Here is a 17,737-nt window from a genome sequence, read left to right as displayed (position 1 = left end):
CCTCACTGCACTGAACAGCGTACACCACATTACTCTGTCTCTGCCTGGGTGTTTTGTCTTTAGGATGAACCAGTCTTTGCCCTTTTTTTAACGTTTTTGGATTTAACGTGACCTGGATGACTGAGAACCTTCACAGACAAAGGAGTGACACCTGTGAGTGGGAAGGAGGAAGCTGCTGACACAAGCAGTAAGGAGGAGAACAGAGAGGAGTGAGAGGAACAAAGAAAGCAATTCAAGTTCATTTAAATCTGACTTCTATTTGAAGAAAATATTGTAAAAAGAAAAAAAAACAGCAATGGAAAAAAGTGAACCAGTTCTCCTTTTAACACAGTAGTGTGTTGGACCTCTGAGGGGTATTGCACAAAACCAAGATAAGGGATTAAGCCGGGATATGTTGGTTATCCCGGCTTAATTTAGCCTCAAGTCGGTTGCATGAAAGCAGCTCAGACTTAACCCGGCCAAGTTACTATGATGATTTATTCTCTGCTGCTAGCCTGCTCCAGACCAGGCTAACAGCCAGGCTAAGATTAATCCTGGTGATCCACCTGTGTTTCCACCGTCAATCCTGTGAGGAATTAATGTGTTTTACAGCATGTCCATGGTCTTTCTAAGTATGTCGCATCATTTTAATTATCCTGTATGTTGGCTGTTTGTAATTGCAATAGTCTTTTTATATTGATTTAAGTGGTAGTATTATTACTCAGGCCAAGTGTTATATTGCTATGCTAATGAAGACTGCTTGTCAAATTGCCATCAGAGGCAGGGGCGCCGCTAGGGATTTTGGGCCCCATGACAAGAATCTTTACAGGGCCCCCCAACACAGCGGCGAATTTTTTTGACGCTATTTTACATACAATTATACATTTTAATGGTATTTTTGACTATCATTACCATATTTGTGAAAGAAGAACAACATGACAGTCGACATGTACAGTAGGGGAAGAACTGAGCACTCTGAATACAATGGAATTCATTTTGATTCATTTATTTGCTGCAACACTGATTCTTAAATTGGAAATAAACTCTTCCATGAAAAAATAGCAATTATAATCAGTGGAGAGAAAAAAACCTCAGCAAAAACAAAAACACCATCAAAATACAAAATGGGAATATATGATTTCTCATCATTTAAGTAGAACTTAATATATGAAAGAATGGCAAATATATAACGTTGCCAACTGAGTCAAGCTTCCTTTTGCAACCTTTCAATCACTGGTCCTTGATCAACTTTTCTCACCAAAAGCCCAATGCCGAGCCTTCTCACGTGCAAAATCACTTATCAGGTCTTTGAAGTCCAGCTTTCTAGCCAACTGACTCTCAATTGACAGCATGCAAGACTGCAAAGTCTTTCCTGAGACATTGTGGACCTCAAATATTTTTTTTTTTAATCATTTTTAGTTTACTGAACGCTGTCTCACCACCAGCAAAAGTAACTGGCTGGCTGTGGCACTGTGTGACAAACCGCCGGTGCGCTACCTGCAGCTGATCCAGTCGAACCATTTTCCATAAATAGAGAGGGGGGGGGGGCCCTGCAGGCATTGATGTTTCCAAAACAAATAAAGTTATTGTTACCAGGACATTGAAAATAAAACACTGATTATTTGTTAGTTAATAACTTAGTGTCATTATTTTTTCTGTATTATAATTTCATCATCATTAGGGGCCTCTCTGGGCCCCCCTCAATCATGGGCCCCTAGAATCCGTCTCCTTTACCCCCCCTTTTCAGCGCCCCAGATCAGAGGTTTCATAAATATGTGTTTTATTGCAGTAACTGAGATTACAAAACACAGCTGATGAAGTTGCAAAGGTGTTTTCAATGAAATCTGTGACAAGGGCAATATAGTATATATAGGTCCAACTCCCATTCACCTGTTCCCTCTTCATAATGGCTTGCCCTTTATTGGAGGATGTGCTGGATGAGGAAGCCCTCATCCTCAGACGAGCATTTAGGCGTGAAAGAGTCTTCTGGGACAGGTCAGACCCGTTGGCCTTTGGAGATGACTATCTCATTGAAAGATATAGATTCTCAGGTGATGGACTAAGATATTTATGTAGGCTGCTGGGTCCAAAAATACTGCACCAGACGGCGCGAAGCCATGCTCTCACTGTACCACAGATGGTCTGTGTTACATTGAGATGGTTTACAAGTAGGAGCTTCCTTTATTCTGTTGGGGATGCAGAAGAACCTCAATTAAGGAACCATTTGCACAATAAGACGTGTTTGTCTGGCGCTGAAATCATTTAGCAACATATTCATCACCTTCCCTGACCACAGAAGACCCCTCTACATCAAGGAGGAGTTTTACAAGATTGCAGGTAACCTCAATTTCAATGTGCAACCATTAGTTTCTAATTTGATCAGTCACAGTTGGATACTCACTATTCTTTGTTACAGCTTTCCCTAACGTCATTGGTGCAGTGGATTGCACACATGTAAGGATCAAACGCCCCTCAGGAGAACATGAGGGAGATTACATTAACAGGAAATCCTTCCACAGCATCAATGTTCAGGTCAGAGTGATTTGTGGTTATGGCCTACAGAAATTAATTCTGTGCATTTAATGACCTTAATACGTTACAACTTAACATTTCAGATGATCTGTGATGCTGACCGCCTTGTGAGCAATTTAGAGGCAAAGTGGCCTGGCTCAGCGCACGACTCCAGAGTCTTTCAGGCTAGTCCAATTTACGAGTGGCTTTCACAAGGTAAGCCACACATTTATTTTATTTTTATTTGATACTGTAAGCACCTTGGACATCGTGTGTGTAACTCTGCTGTGTTTTCTAAATGATATCTTGTATTGTCAGGTGAATTCTCTGGTGTGCTGCTGGCAGACTAAGGATACGCCTGCCAGTCAATGTCAATTAGCACAGCAGGATTTGTGCATAATGTACATTTACTTTGGCCAATACTCACAATGTTACCAGGCTGCTTAGGAGACTGTGCAGCATCTGGGTCCTGTTACACATATTTTCTATTAGCACCACATCACTGATTTCATATCCTGTATGGAATAAATAAGCAGGATATTTCCATAAAGCTTTCTGACATACCTCAAGCCTTCTGGAGTCCAGTGACACAGTCTCCTCATCTGCTGAAGTGCATTCTGCAGCTGCAGATGGATTTCTTTATTCTAGTTTTATGGAATACCCCTCTGGAGAGGAGACCAGACACAACACAGGGGAAGACACTCTTGGCTGTCAGCAGCGCAAGAGTGTGGCTGCGAGTACACCTATGGATGTGTAAATGTGTTGTGATCTAAAAATAAAAGAACTACAAACGTCATTGCTCTCTACCTCTCTGCTGAAGAACCCACAGTGGCATCAGGCTATGCCACAAACCCGTATTTTGACTGATTAACTTTACAAGAAAAAAATCTTAAGAATTTGATTTGTAGTTTGGGTTTGGGTTACACATTATCTGTTGCTTCTTTGAAGTAACATAAGTCTGATTTATATATTAGATGCTCTTTGATTTATATTTATATCTTTTGCTCTATGATTTATACTCACACTTGATATGTTAATTTCTCCACAGATATTCTGTCTGTAGGTAGGATATCCTGTCTAGCAGGTAAATTTCTATAGGTCACCCTCACACCTAAATAATTAATCTGGTTGGATTATAGTTCTACTTTGTATTAATCTCCTGTCTGGTGCCCAACCCAACTATTAACTTGATTCATGTTTCATTAATAGGCTGATTCATCTGGAGCAGACAGAGTTTAGAGAAACTAAGCTTAGTTAAAGGGTTAGATGATCAGATCATAGTCAGAGTAGTCTGCCTGGTAACAGCTGATGCTGGTCATGTGACCTCTCCTCTGGTTTTTAGAGCTGCTCTCAGTCAGACTCTGTTTCAGTCAGTGTTTGTCAAGTCAACACAGGAACATGGCTTCATCATCCTTCATCAGCGTCTGCCTCCTCTTCATCACCATCTACACTGCAGCAGGTACCAGCTATCAGCTATAGATATATAATATATAATATATAATCTACATTAGTATAATCTGTAACCTATCATCTATAATCAATCATCACTAATATGTATTATAACCTCTAACCATTCATCTATCATCCGTTATCATCACTATTATAATCAGTGATCAGTTCTCTGAGGTTCAGTCTGATTCTGTTTATTTCCAGATGGATTCAAGGAGTATCAAGTGGCTCGTTGTAACTTTAACTCCAGTGAACTGAGCGACATCGAGTTCATCTTATCTTTATATTACAACAAGCTGGAGTATGCCAGGTTCACCAGCAGTTTGGGGAAGGTTGTTGGATACACTGAGTACGGTGTGAAGAACGCTGAACGTTTGAACAAAGATCCTTCAGAGCTGAGCAGGTTGAAAGCTGAGAAGGAGAGGTACTGTCAACACAACATTGGTATTTACTACGAGCAGTTTCTGACTAAATCAGGTGAGTTGATGTTTGTGTAACGTCTTCAGATCATGTTGAACTTTAACTAATGACTGACTTTAAAACTTTAATCAGTAATTATTGATCATTAATAATCATCTGAATATTGTTGATGAAGAGTCTCCACCTGCTGGTCAGACCCTGCTACTACACCAGCTCATTATAATAATAATAATAATAACATTTATAAATGATTAAAGGATGATCTCATCATGTCTGTCAGTAAATAAAGAACAGAAATAAATGATGATGATGATGATGAAGAGTCTCCACCTGCTGGTCAGACCCTGCTACTACACCAGCTCATTATAATAATAATAATAACTAGAAAATTCCCGCGGAAATTTTTGAAGTGCCGAGTGGGCTGTTGCCGGGGTTGTGTATTGAAAAAGCACACCTCAAATAGTAATTTTTAACATGTATATTTACACACATGAGCCACTAATTCTACCATTAGCCACAATTGTTAGCAATTAGCATGTCTTTACATGCAGTCAAGCATTAGCTGCTAATGTTAGCAATTAGCATGTCTTTACGACCATGAGCAGCTAGCACGCTGGCTGCTCTTGGTAGTAAAGCATTAGCCACTAATGTTAGCAATTAGCATGTCTTTACTAAGTAGCATGTCTTTACTACCATGAGCAGCAGCTATAACAAAAAGCACAACTCAAATAGTCATTTAAGGCCTGGTTCCTTCTGACTGGATGGGTGTGAGTTTGATGTCATGCAGGGTACAACAAACCAAACAGGATGAGGAGGATGCAGTAGGCCTGGCTGAGAGAGAGAGACACTGAGAAGGGTCATCCTTTACGCCCTTCTACAAACTGAAGGGCAGGTACAGGCAGCAGACCCCTCCCAGCTCCACCTGAAAGCCAGCATCAAATAAGGAAGAGAGTGGGAGGGATCTCACTAGGATCCCCAGACAAAGAACGAGCAAATCGTAACAATTGATCGTTAATCATAATAAGTTTAACAATAAAACTCATTACTCCTACCTGAGCAATAGTTGAACAGTTTACGGCACAGTCTTACAGTTAGAAAAACATCAATATTAAACTTAACACATCCAGGCTGTAACAAGGAATCAGCGATGAAGTGAAGACCTTCAAATTGTCCTGTGAGTCCAGCTCTTTGTCTCATGTTGGACGTCACTGCAGTCTGTCTGGATCAGCTGGAGGAAAACTATAGGCAGACAAATAGACCTGTCAAATAATGTTATGTAACATACTTAATATAACTCTTATGAGTGTTCAACAGCTCATTATTTATTTAATTAAAAACATCATATATTAAATGACTCCAATTATATATATACTGTCATTAATGTTGTTGCAAGCCATAAATGTTTCCTACTTTATGTGGTGGAATAATATATTTTTCAGTTTGACACAGTTTAATTTAAAAATATCTTCCCTTTAAATTGTAAAACTTCAACATTATTACTGTGATAAGCTCCCGCTAGCAACGCGGCGAATTAGCCGGCGGCTAACCCCACTAGCCTCCGCGTTAGCTCACGGCTAACTGCCGCGGCTAATTCGTGTTTAACTCCCGCGGGTCCGCGGTTAAATCCCGGTTAGCTAGCGGTTAGCTAGCGGTTAGCTCGAGGCTAACTCCGCGGTTGAGTCCGCGGCGTTAAGGTAGCGGCTAGCTAGCTCCGTTAGCTCCGCTAGCTCGCTAACATACATGCGCTATGCTGGAAGGCTAGTCGTCGGCTAAATCACTGGGCGGCTAGTCGTTAGCGTCTGTTAGCAGTTAAGCTATTCACTGACCTAACAAGATGAAGGAAACGGGTCAGGGATGTTGTGTCAGGAGTTTCAGCAAAGCAGCCAGATATAATTTGTGTTTAAAATAAAGGAAAAGGTCAAACATGACTGAGAAGTTGTCATTCAGTCAATGAGAAGAGCTATAGCTAAGAGGCCCAGCAGATGTGTGACAGCACCAAGGGAGACAGGGATGGTTTGGGGGGTTTTAATGTTTTGGCAGATCCTGTTTTCCACTGGGAGCTTAAATAGTGGCTAGCGCTGACGCGCTAGCTGCTCTGCTTTCTCTGTCTGTCATTTTACACGCGCATGTTCAAATTAAGTGCTAAGAACTACTAAAATGGCTGCCTAATGTTAGCATTAGGTTAATGCATGTCTTTAATTTTTAGTGGCAAGAAATTAGTGGCTAGCTATTCGCTAACATGCTAATGGTGCCACTAATGCTACCACCAATTTCTACCACTAAAAATTAGCATTAGCCGCTAATGGTAGCAATTAACATGACCCGCTAGCCACTAATTTTAACATTGGTTTAGTGTTAGCATGTCTTTTAAGCCACTAAAAATTAAATACATGCTAATTGCTAACATGCTAATTGCTAATATGCTATTCGCTAACATGCTAATGCTGCCACTAATGCTACCACCAATTTCTTGCCACTAAAAAGTAGCATTAGCCGCTAATGTTAGCAATTAACATGACGCGCTAGCCAATGACAGACAGACACCTGTCATTGTTCAACTTAGGTGCCAAAAGCCAAAATGGCTGCCCCACATACCAGTTACTTATGTCAGTTGGAAGTTTCCCGCCTCTTTCTGTGGAGACCCTCCTCTTCTGCTGCGTGTGAGCGTGTGTATGCCCGTTGGGGCCTTGTTGTCACGGTTACCAGTTTGAATTTCAGTTAGAAGATGGAGGGAGAGAAAATGCTGAAACGAACCTCCTCAAACAGGAAGGCCTTGTGGCCAAACCGTGTTTCCAATCATTGAACCGACTTCACTTTGGGCATCTTGAGTCTTTCCTGAACGTCTAGATATGCAGTTTTTGGGCAAAATGAAGAAATGTGAGCTATAAAGAGCGATTCAAAGAAAGGATTGCTTCTGCTTTGCTCCAGAAATTTAACATGGCAGTCTATGAAGCTGTGGATGGGAGTTGCTGGCGCATCTTTGCGTCTCACGCCAAAACTATAAGACTTTACAGCTTTAGCAGACGAATTTGAGCGAGAAGACAAATTTTCCTACGTTTCTATGTATAAATTATATCTGAGGTGTGAAATTTGTGGCCACGGGAGCAGTTTCTGTTTTATTTTTTGCCTAATTTTCTTCTCTCCTCCTCACTCTAGCTGATGATGTCATCCACTCTGGCACAAACATTCCGCGCAATACACACCCATTATAAACCCTGAAATTTGAGTAAAAACCTACACAACTCTGAGGCTTCATAGTTTAAAAACGGTAAAAGGAGTCGATAAGTGAAGTGAATCGCTGAAGAGAAGGCAAGAGTACCTACGTTTTAAAATTTAAATGGAGTCTCTCGGTGAAAGTATGCCAGAGCAGTTGATTGTTGAAAATGTCTGTTGATTTTTTTTTTTTTTCGGGCTTCTCCATTCATTTCAATGGGAAATTTGCTGCGTTTTTTCGCGAATAAATTCGCGAAAAACTCGTCAATCCCTTATAAAAGTAATAGCACGGGATTCGGGATCAAAACACACGTTTTGATATATCATGTGTTGGGGTCCTCTCGCCGGTTCGGGCCGCATTAATCGGCGAAAAAGGGCGGAAAATGAATAAGTAAAAATAAAACTGCAAAGAAACACGCAGAAGATCAATAGTGGCCTCGTGCCATAGCTTGCTATGGGAGGAGTGGCCTCGTGTCATAGGCACTCGGCACTAATAAGAAAACATACAATAACAATAGGCTTCCAGCAGCTTCGCTGCTTGAACCCTAATAATAGGGAAGAAAACGTAGAAACACAATAGGTGTCCTACGCAAAGGATGATCTCATCATGTGTGTCACTAAATAAAAGAACAGAAATAAATGATGATGATGATGAAGATGATTTCTATTTAGTCTCAGTTCATATCAGGTCCTGTCTGATCAATGTTTAATGTTTTATTAGTTAGAATATGAACTCAGATCAGATAAAGACTCACTCATCATTGTTCTGATGTGTTCCAGCTGAGCCCTACGTGGTGATGAGCTCCACTACGCCCCCTGGTGGTCATCACCCTGTCATGCTGGTCTGCAGCGTCTACAACTTCTACCCCAAGAAGATCAGAGTGAGCTGGACCAGAGATGGACAGGAAGTCACCTCTGATGTCACTTCTACTGAGGAGATGCAGGACGGGGACTGGTACTACCAGACCCACTCCCACCTGGAGTACACACCCAGGTGAGTCCTGGTCCTGGTCCTGGTCTAGGTCCTGGTCCTGGTTCAGATCCAGGTCCAGTTCTAGCTACTGGCCCTGGTCCTGGTCCTGGTCCTGGTTCAGGTCCTGGTCCTGCTCCTGGTTCAGGGTTAGGTCCAAGATCAGGTCCAGGTCCAGTCAGATCCAGTTTAATCCAGTTTGTGTTTGTGTTGTAACAGTGTTGTTGTGTTGTATATGTTGTATATACTGTGCATATAATTTTTGTATATCTGAGAGCCGAGTTTCAATATTTTATTTTATTTTATTTGTTTTTATTGTTTTTATTGGTTTTATTGTTTTTATTTTACACCACCCTAACATAGAACGAGAACGTCCTAGCGTCACGTGAGTAAGCGTATTGCGTCATTTCCTGCTTCTGCACCGTGTGGTATTGCTGTTTACAGAGTGTTAGCGTCGCTCAAACTCCAAAAAACGTTCTGTTTATTGCGGGGAATTCTTACGTATCTTCAACCACCTGTCCTCTATAGCTACTTTTTGAACCACTCATACTCTTTCTTCTAATCAACTTTGTCTGCTAACGTTAGCGAATTAACCATGGCTTCTCCCTCTGCTTCCCCTTCTCTCTCCTGCATCTCGTGCCACATGTTTAGTTACTCCTCTGCCTCCTTTAGTGGTAATGGTATGTGTAACAAATGTAGTTTATTCGTAGCACTGGAGGCGAGGCTTTCGGAATTGGAAGCACGGTTCTGCACCATTGAAAACCAACCAGCAGCTAGCCAGGGCCCTGTAGCTGGTGCGGACCAACCAAGAGTAGCTCCTGTTAGCATAGCTCCAGTTAGCATAGCTCCTGTTAGCATAGCTCCAGTTAGCTGTCCCCCAACAGCTCCCGAGCAGCCGGGAAACCAGGGAGGCTGGGTGACGGTTCGAAGGAAGCATAGTCCCACAAGGCCCGTGGATCACCACCAAACCCTTCACGTCTCCAACCGGTTTTCTCCACTCAGCGACACGCCCGCTGAGAAACCAACTCTGGTGATTGGCGACTCTATTTTGCGGAACGTGAAGATAGAGAAACCAGCGACCATAGTTAGATGCATTCCAGGGGCCAGAGCGGGCGACACTAAATCTTATCTCAAACTGCTGGCTAAGGCTAAGGTTAAATACAGTAAAATTGTTATTCACGTCGGCAGTAACGACACCTGGTTACGTCAATCGGAGGTCACAAAACTTAATGTGGAATCGGTGTGTAAGTTTGCTAAAACTATGTCGGACTCCGTAGTTTTCTCTGGTCCCCTGCCCAACCTGACCAATGATGACATGTTTAGTCGCACGTCGTCATTCCATCGCTGGTTATCTAGGTGGTGTCCAGAAAACAACGTGGCCTTCATTGACAATTGGCACACTTTCTGGGGAAAGCCTGGTCTGATTAGGCGAGATGGCATCCACCCCACTTTAGCGGGTGCTGCGCTTATCTCTAGGAATATGGCCGATTTTATTAACCCCCCGAAACCATGACAACCCAGAGTTCAGACCAGGAGGCGGAGTTGTAGTCTTACACACTTCTCTGCCGCTTCTCTAGGACTGTCTCACACCCTAAACTCTATAAACTCTATAGATGTTCTGTCTGCTCCCAGATTATTTAAACCAAAAAATAATAAAAGAGGAGTTTCTCATAGGAACCTTATTCAAATCAGTACAAGTTCATTGGTAGAACAGAAAAATAGGAAAATTAAATGTGGTCTTTTAAATGTCAGATCTCTCTCATCCAAATCTCTTTTAGTGAATGATCTGATAACTGATCATCAGATTGATCTATTTAGTTTGACTGAAACGTGGCTACAGGATGATGAATATGTTAGTTTAAATGAGTCTACGCCACCCAGTCATAGTAATTATCATATTCCTAGAAGCACAGGTAGAGGAGGAGGAGTGGCAGCAATCTTCCACTCTGATTTATCTATTAATCCTAGACCTAAGGAGAGCTTTAATTCATTTGAAAGTCTTACTCTTAGTCTTCCCCATCCAGACCAGAAAATACAAAAACCAATTCTTTTTGTTGTGGTGTATCGCCCACCTGCTCCTTATTCTGAGTTTTTAGCTGAATTCTCTGAGTTTTTATGTGATTTAGTTCTTAGAACAGATAAAGTCATTATAGTAGGTGACTTTAACATCCATGTTGATGTTGTCAGTGACAGCCTTAGCTCCTCATTTACATTATTATTAGATTCAATCGTCTTTTCTCAGAATGTAAATGGATCAACTCACAGTTTTAATCACACCTTAGATCTTGTCCTAACATATGGCATAGAAACTGAAGGTTTAACAGTATTTACTCATAACCCTCTTTTGTCTGATCATTTCCTCATAACTTTTGAATTTACAGTAATGGATTACACAGGAACTGAAAAGACATTTCATTACAGTAGATGTTTATCTGATGATGCTGTAACTAGATATAAAGAATTAATTCCTTCTTTATTTACCTCAGTGCCATGTGCCAATGTTGTGGACGACAGCAACCACAATTTAACCCCTGCACTAATAGATTATTTTGTCGATGGCACTGCAGCATCGCTTAGTTCAACTCTAAACTTAGTTGCTCCTCTGAAAAAGAAGGTCATAAATCGGAGGAGGCTAGCTCCCTGGTATAATTCACAGTTGCGCTGTTTAAAACAGGCAGTCCGAAAGCTAGAAAGAATTTGGCATTCCACTAATTCTGAAGAAGCTCACATAGCCTGGAAAGATAGTTTAACAACTTATAAAAAAGCTCTCAGTAATATTAGAACAGCATATTATTCATCATTAATAGAAGAAAACAAGAACAAGCCCAGATTTCTTTTCAGCTCTGTAGCCAGGCTGACAAAGAGCCACAGCTCTGTTGAGCCATCTATTCCTTTAGCCCTCAGTAGTAATGACTTCATGAGCTTCTTTACTAATAAAATTGTTGGTATTAGAGAAAATATTCAAGGCATCCTTCCAACAGCTGTTAAAGATGTAAGTACAGCGACATTAGAAACTTTTGTAGACCTTATCAATATCTGGAATCCTTCTCCCCAGTAGATCTTCTTGAGCTCTCTTCAACAATGACAGCATCTAAACCATCAACCTGTCTTCTAGATCCAATCCCAACTAAATTGCTCAAAGAAGTTTTTCCAATAATTAACACCTCCATATTGAACCAGATAAATTTATCTTTATTAACAGGATATGTGCCTCAGTCTTTTAAGATTGCTGTAATTAAGCCCTTACTCAAGAAAGCCACTCTAGATCCAGATGTTTTAGCCAACTATAGACCAATCTCCAACCTTCCTTTTATTTCCAAAATTCTAGAAAAAGTTGTTGCTAATCAGTTGTGTGACCACTTAAACAGGAATGGTCTGTTTGAAGAGTTTCAGTCAGGTTTTAGAGTTCATCATAGTACAGAAACAGCTTTGGTTAAAGTTACCAATGATCTCCTCATGGCTTCAGACAGTGGACTTGTCTCTATACTTGTTCTGCTAGATCTTAGTGCTGCATTTGACACTATTGATCATAATATTTTACTACAGAGACTTGAAAGTGAGGTCAAGATTAAAGGAACTGCATTAGACTGGTTTGAATCCTATCTATCTGACAGATTCCAGTTTGTTCATGTCAATAATGATTCCTCCACTTATACAAAAGTAAGTTACGGAGTTCCTCAGGGTTCTGTGCTAGGGCCAATACTCTTCACGTTATACATGTTGCCATTAGGCAAGATTATTAGAAAACATGGCGTAAACTTTCATTGCTATGCAGATGACTCCCAGCTATATTTATCCATGAAACCAGATGAAACTAATCAGCTGGTTAAACTCCAAGCATGCCTTAAAGACATAAAGGCTTGGATGACCTGTAATTTCCTACTCTTAAACTCAGACAAAACAGAAGTTATTGTATTCGGTCCTAAGCATCTCAGAGATTCATTATCTAATCACATGGTGTCTTTGGATGGCATTACCTTGGCCTCCAGTACTACTGTGAAAAACCTTGGTGTTATATTTGATGAGGATATGTCCTTTAAATGTCACATAAAGCAAGTGACCAGGACTGCCTTCTTTCACCTGCGTAATATCGTCAAAATTAGGAACATCCTGTCTCAGAGTGATGCTGAAAAACTAGTTCATGCATTTGTGTCGTCCAGACTGGATTACTGTAATTCATTACTGTCTGGCTCCAAATACTCTTTAAAAAGCCTCCAGTTGATTCAAAATGCCGCAGCAAGAGCATTGACAGGAATTAGCAAGAGAGATCATATTACTCCAGTTTTAGCTTCTCTTCACTGGCTCCCTTTAAAGTCTAGAATAGAATTTAAAATCCTCCTCCTTACATACAAGGCCCTTAAAGGCCTAGCTCCATCGTATCTTAAAGACCTCATTGTACCAGATCATCCCAACAGATCACTTCGGTCTGAAAGTGCAGGCCTACTTGTGGTTCCTAGAATTTCAAAAAGTAGAATGGGAGGTAGAGCTTTCAGCTATCAGGCTCCTCTCCTGTGGAACCAGCTCCCAGTTTGGGTTCGGGAGGCAGACACTCTCTCTATTTTTAAGGTCAGGCTTAAGACTTTCCTTTTTGATCAGGCTTATAGTTAGGGCTGGACTAAACCATCCCTTAGTTATGCTGCTATAGGCCTAGGCTGCTGGGGGACGATGCACCAAACACATGGCCTCCTTCTTTCTTCTCTCTCCTCTCTCTCATCCTCCACTTTCTTTTCTCTGGCACAGAGCTCTTGTCCTCTAATTTCCTATATACTACTAGTCATGCAATTCTGTGCTATTACTATGTAGAATGTTTACTGCTGTGTGTGTCCCACCCCCCTTCCCCCCTCTTCCCCCCTCTTCTTGTGAGTATCTCTGGCCTGGAGTGGTGTGTTTCCTGTGGAGCTCTATACTACATCTGTTGTCGTGGTCTCATCAGCCTGCCCAGTCTTCATGGAGTCCTGCAGTTATCCACTCCTACCTGAATGAACAATTCTCCAACCTGCCTATGATTCCTCTTACATTTTCAAACTGTCATGTAACATCATCAGTTTGTATCATAAGATTCCACATGTACACTTTAGTCAGATATGTGTATCTATGACAGATGGATGTTTATCTTGCTGTTCTCTTCTCTCTTTCTTCTGTCTGTACCTGGCTGGCCTTAGGCAGATGGGTTCCTCCATATGAGCTGGGTTCTGCTCGAGGTTTCTTCCTGTTAAAGGGAGTTTTTCTTGCCACCGTTGCCTTCAGGCTGCTCTGGGGGTTTCAGGACGGGTTTTTGTCAAGCGCCTTGAGACGATTTGTATTGTTATTGACGCTATATAAATAAAATTGAATTGAATTGAATTGTTTATGCGTAATGGGTGCAACAACGCCAAAGCAAATTCCTTGTATGTACAAATATGCTTGGCAACAAAGTATTTTCTGATTCTGATTCTGAACAGATCTGGAGAGAAGATCTCATGTGTGGTGGAACACGCCAGCCTGAAAGAACCGAAGATTACTGACTGGGGTAAATACCTGTCTGTCTGCTCACCTGTCTGTCTCCTCACCTGTATGTCTACCTGTCTTTCTCCTCACCTGTCTGTCTACCTGTCTGTCTCCTCACCTGTCTGTCTACCTGTCCGTCCTCTCACCTGTCTGTCTGCTCACCTGTCTGTCTCCTCACCTGTCTATCCGTCCTCTCACCTGTCTGTCTCCTCACCTGTCTGTCTACCTGTCTGTCCTCTCACCTGTCTGTCTGCTCACTGTCTGTCTACCTGTCTGTCTCCTCACCTGTCTGTCTACCTGTCCGTCCTCTCACCTGTCTGTCTCCTCACCTGTCTGTCTACCTGTCTGTCTCCTCACCTGTCTGTGTACCTGTCTGTCTACCTGTCTGTCTCCTCACCTGTCTGTCTACCTGTCTGTCTACCTGTCTGTCTCCTCACCTGCCTGTCTACCTGTCTGTCTACCTGTCTGTCTCCTCACCTGTCTGTCTACCTGTCCGTCCTCTCACCTGTCTGTCTACCTGTCTGTCTACCTGTCTGTCTCCTCACCTGTCTGTCTACCTGTCCGTCCTCTCACCTGTCTGTCTACCTGTCTGTCTCCTCACCTGTCTGTCTACCTGTCTGTCTCCTCACCTGTCTGTCTACCTGTCTGTCTCCTCACCTGTCTGTCTACCTGTCTGTCCTCAGAGCCGTCCATGCCTGAGTCAGAGAGAAACAAACTGGCCATCGGAGCCTCAGGACTGATCCTGGGTCTGATCTTATCTCTGGCTGGATTCATCTACTACAGGAGGAAGGCCAGAGGTCAGTTCACACGGTCTAAACCAGTTCACACCAGTCTAGACCAGTTCATACCGGTCTAAACCAGTTCACACCAGTTCACACCGGTCTAGACCAGTTCACACCAGTCTAGACCAGTTCACACTGGTCTGAACCAGTTCACACCAGTCTAAACCAGGTCACATTGATCTAAACCAGTTCACACCGGTCTAAACCAGTTCACACTGATCTAAACCAGTTCACACCGGTCTAAACCAGTTCACACTGGTCTAAACAAGTTCACACTGATCTAAACCAGTTAACACCGGTCTAAAGCAGTCCACATTGATCTAAACCAGTTCACACCGGTCTAAACCAGTTCACACCAGTTCACATTGGTCTAAACCAGTTCATACTGATCTAAACCAGTTCACACCAGTTCACATTGATCTAAACCAGTTCACACTGATCTAAACCAGTTCACACCAGTTCACACCGGTCTAAACCAGTTCACACTGATCTAAAACAGTTCACACCAGTTCACATTGGTATAAACCAGTTCATACTGATCTAAACCAGTTCACACCAGTTCACATTGGTCTAAACCAGTTCACACTGATCTAAACCAGTTCACACTGGTCTAAAACCAATTCACACCAGTTTGAGATCAGTTTGGACCATTTTACACAGTTTATATTAGTGTTAATTTTAAAACAGTTTTAATCCACTTTCAGACCCTTCAATCCAGTTTGATGCTGCATTTAAACCAGTTTGGACCAGTTCTTAGTTTCATTCTAGTTTCAGTCCAGTTTCAGATTATTCTTTGGTCTTTTCTAGTTAATGATGTTTCATAGTTTTAATGATGTGACTCTGTTCTCTTCCCTTTTTACCAGGACGGATTCTGGTTCCCTCTAACTGAGAAAAGTTCCTGGTCCTGGTCCTGGTTTTGTCAGTCAGATGGAACAAAAAGCATCTGCTGCTTCAACCTGCTTCCTGTTTTCAACTCAGTAAACTGGTGATCCCTGATAGAACTCTAAACCTGGTCCAGGACTGGCCTGGGTCCTGGTCCAGGTCCTGATCCTGGTCCTGGACCAGGTTTAGTGTGGATCACGGTCTCCTTCCTGCTGCCTCTATAACTCTGGTTTTAATCACATGTAATCAGGTCTCTGGATGATTTGGGTCTCAATGATCGTCTGATTAACGTTCAGACATTTTTCCTGAAAGTTTTCAAACGTCAATAAACCGTCTCAAAACTCTGTGGTGGTCTCTACACCTTTATTGACAGCGTTGGTATGTGGAGCAGCTGGTCTGGTTTCAGGTGGAGCAGCTGGTCCAGTTTCAGGTGGAGCAGTGGTCTGGTGTCAGGTGGAGCAGTGGTTTGGTTTCAGGTGGAGCAGCTGGTCTGGTTTCAGGTGGACCAGTGGTTTGGGGTCAGGGGTCACACTGCCCCCTACAGGCTGAACCTCCACCAGCAGGGGGCGCTGCATGGAGATCATCTGAAGGTGAAGGTGGAGATAAAGGTGAAGCAGAGAATTCAGCTGCAGCTTCAACCTTTGACCTGATGAGTTTTCATTGGTCAATAAATCATTGATCTGAAGCTGAGGTCAGATACAAATAGAAAAGATTTTATTGTCACTCTGTCAAGCAGAATACAAACAAACATAAAAACACAACATTTATTACATTAGATTTATAAAGCAGCTAAAATAAATTCTAATCGTCTCTAGAGGTTTAACAGAGTGAAAGTAGAGATCATGTCCTGGAGTAAAGATCTGTTCTAGTTGAACCTGTTGACCTCTAGTCATGTGGAGGAAGGTCAAAGGTCGTCTGTCATGTGAATCCTGATCCAGAATGATGAAGGCTGAGTTATAAACCAGAGTCTGGACACATACATGGAGGATGATGACATGATGACATGTGTTGGCTTTTATTTAGTGATGCATTCATGTGTTCATCACATCATTATTTATTTATTGATCTGAATAATGTGTAACTAAAGCTGTCAGGAAGTGAGGAGAGATGTGTCTGGATGTTACCTCTGACGTGTAGAGGTCTGGAAGTAGCAGAGACGTCATGACCATGTGTGAGGGGCTGAGCTGGCCAAAGCAAGAGAATACTGAGGTGGTTAAAGAAAAAAGAAAGTTTTATTTAACAAAAATGCAAAAAGTAATTTACAAGAAACGATTCAAACTCTTGGGCCCATAAAAAAGGTCAAATTAATAGAACTCTGTGTGTAACTGAAAAAAAACTAACAGCAACAAACTAAACAAACAGACCTGACAAAATTAACATAATGTGGCACATATATAGTGGCTGATCAGACCACGTTGAAACATAGGGGGAACTGAAAGACACTACACTAACCTCACTAAGACATACTATAACCATTAACATCTAACAAAAAAAACAGAGAATTCTCTGAACAAAGGCCTTAATAAAGAAATACAAAAATTCTAAATACCCAAAGAAACAAAAATAGCCAAACTAATCTAAATCCTCCTCCCTGGGGGTATTGGGGAGATGGTGAAGCCCAATCGGCCCAGGAGACCATTTAGCAGGCTCGACCCTTTTCCTCAGCCTTTGCTCCCGGCCTCCTGCAGCAGCACCACGAGGGGACCCCACCAGCACTGGTAACTCAAGAAATAAAAATTAACATTACAACTAATGACTCTGCAACATAATATAAATGTTATATGTAAAACAAACATGTGTCCTGTCTTTTATCTGTAGATTATGTGCAAAATAAACCAGCTAAAGCAAACTAACACAAATGTACTACTAACTAAAAGGTGTCAGTGCTAGGGGGTTACCGACTTTTCACTCCTGTGTTCACTCCTGTGTGACAGGAGGCAGCAGGTGAAACTGGGTAACTTCACATCCAGCACTCGGTCCCTCAGCACTGGCGCCCCCCAGGGATGTGTTCTCTCCCCACTGCTCTTCTCCCTTTACACCACTG

The 17,737-nt window shown here is 42.0% G+C and overlaps 1 protein-coding gene across 1 annotated transcript; it reads left to right on the top strand.

Annotated features, from left to right (window-relative positions):
• Positions 1 to 3,845: 3,845 nt before the first annotated feature.
• Positions 3,846 to 16,037, top strand: LOC311491021 (H-2 class II histocompatibility antigen, E-S beta chain-like). Its single transcript, XM_084548855.1, has 6 exons — positions 3,846 to 3,949; positions 4,144 to 4,416; positions 8,353 to 8,566; positions 13,984 to 14,051; positions 14,713 to 14,826; positions 15,675 to 16,037. The coding sequence occupies exons 1-6, from the start codon at positions 3,889 to 3,891 to the stop codon at positions 15,698 to 15,700; spliced, it is 756 nt and encodes a 251-aa protein (XP_084404981.1). The 5' UTR covers positions 3,846 to 3,888; the 3' UTR covers positions 15,701 to 16,037.
• The last annotated feature ends 1,700 nt before the right edge of the window (positions 16,038 to 17,737 follow it).

This window comes from Chelon labrosus (assembly GCF_963514085.1).
Source record: "Chelon labrosus genome assembly, chromosome: 1".
Taxonomy (NCBI): Eukaryota; Metazoa; Chordata; class Actinopteri; order Mugiliformes; family Mugilidae; genus Chelon; species Chelon labrosus.
Note: the sequence above shows the minus strand (reverse complement) of the source record. Positions and strands in the feature narration are given on the sequence as shown.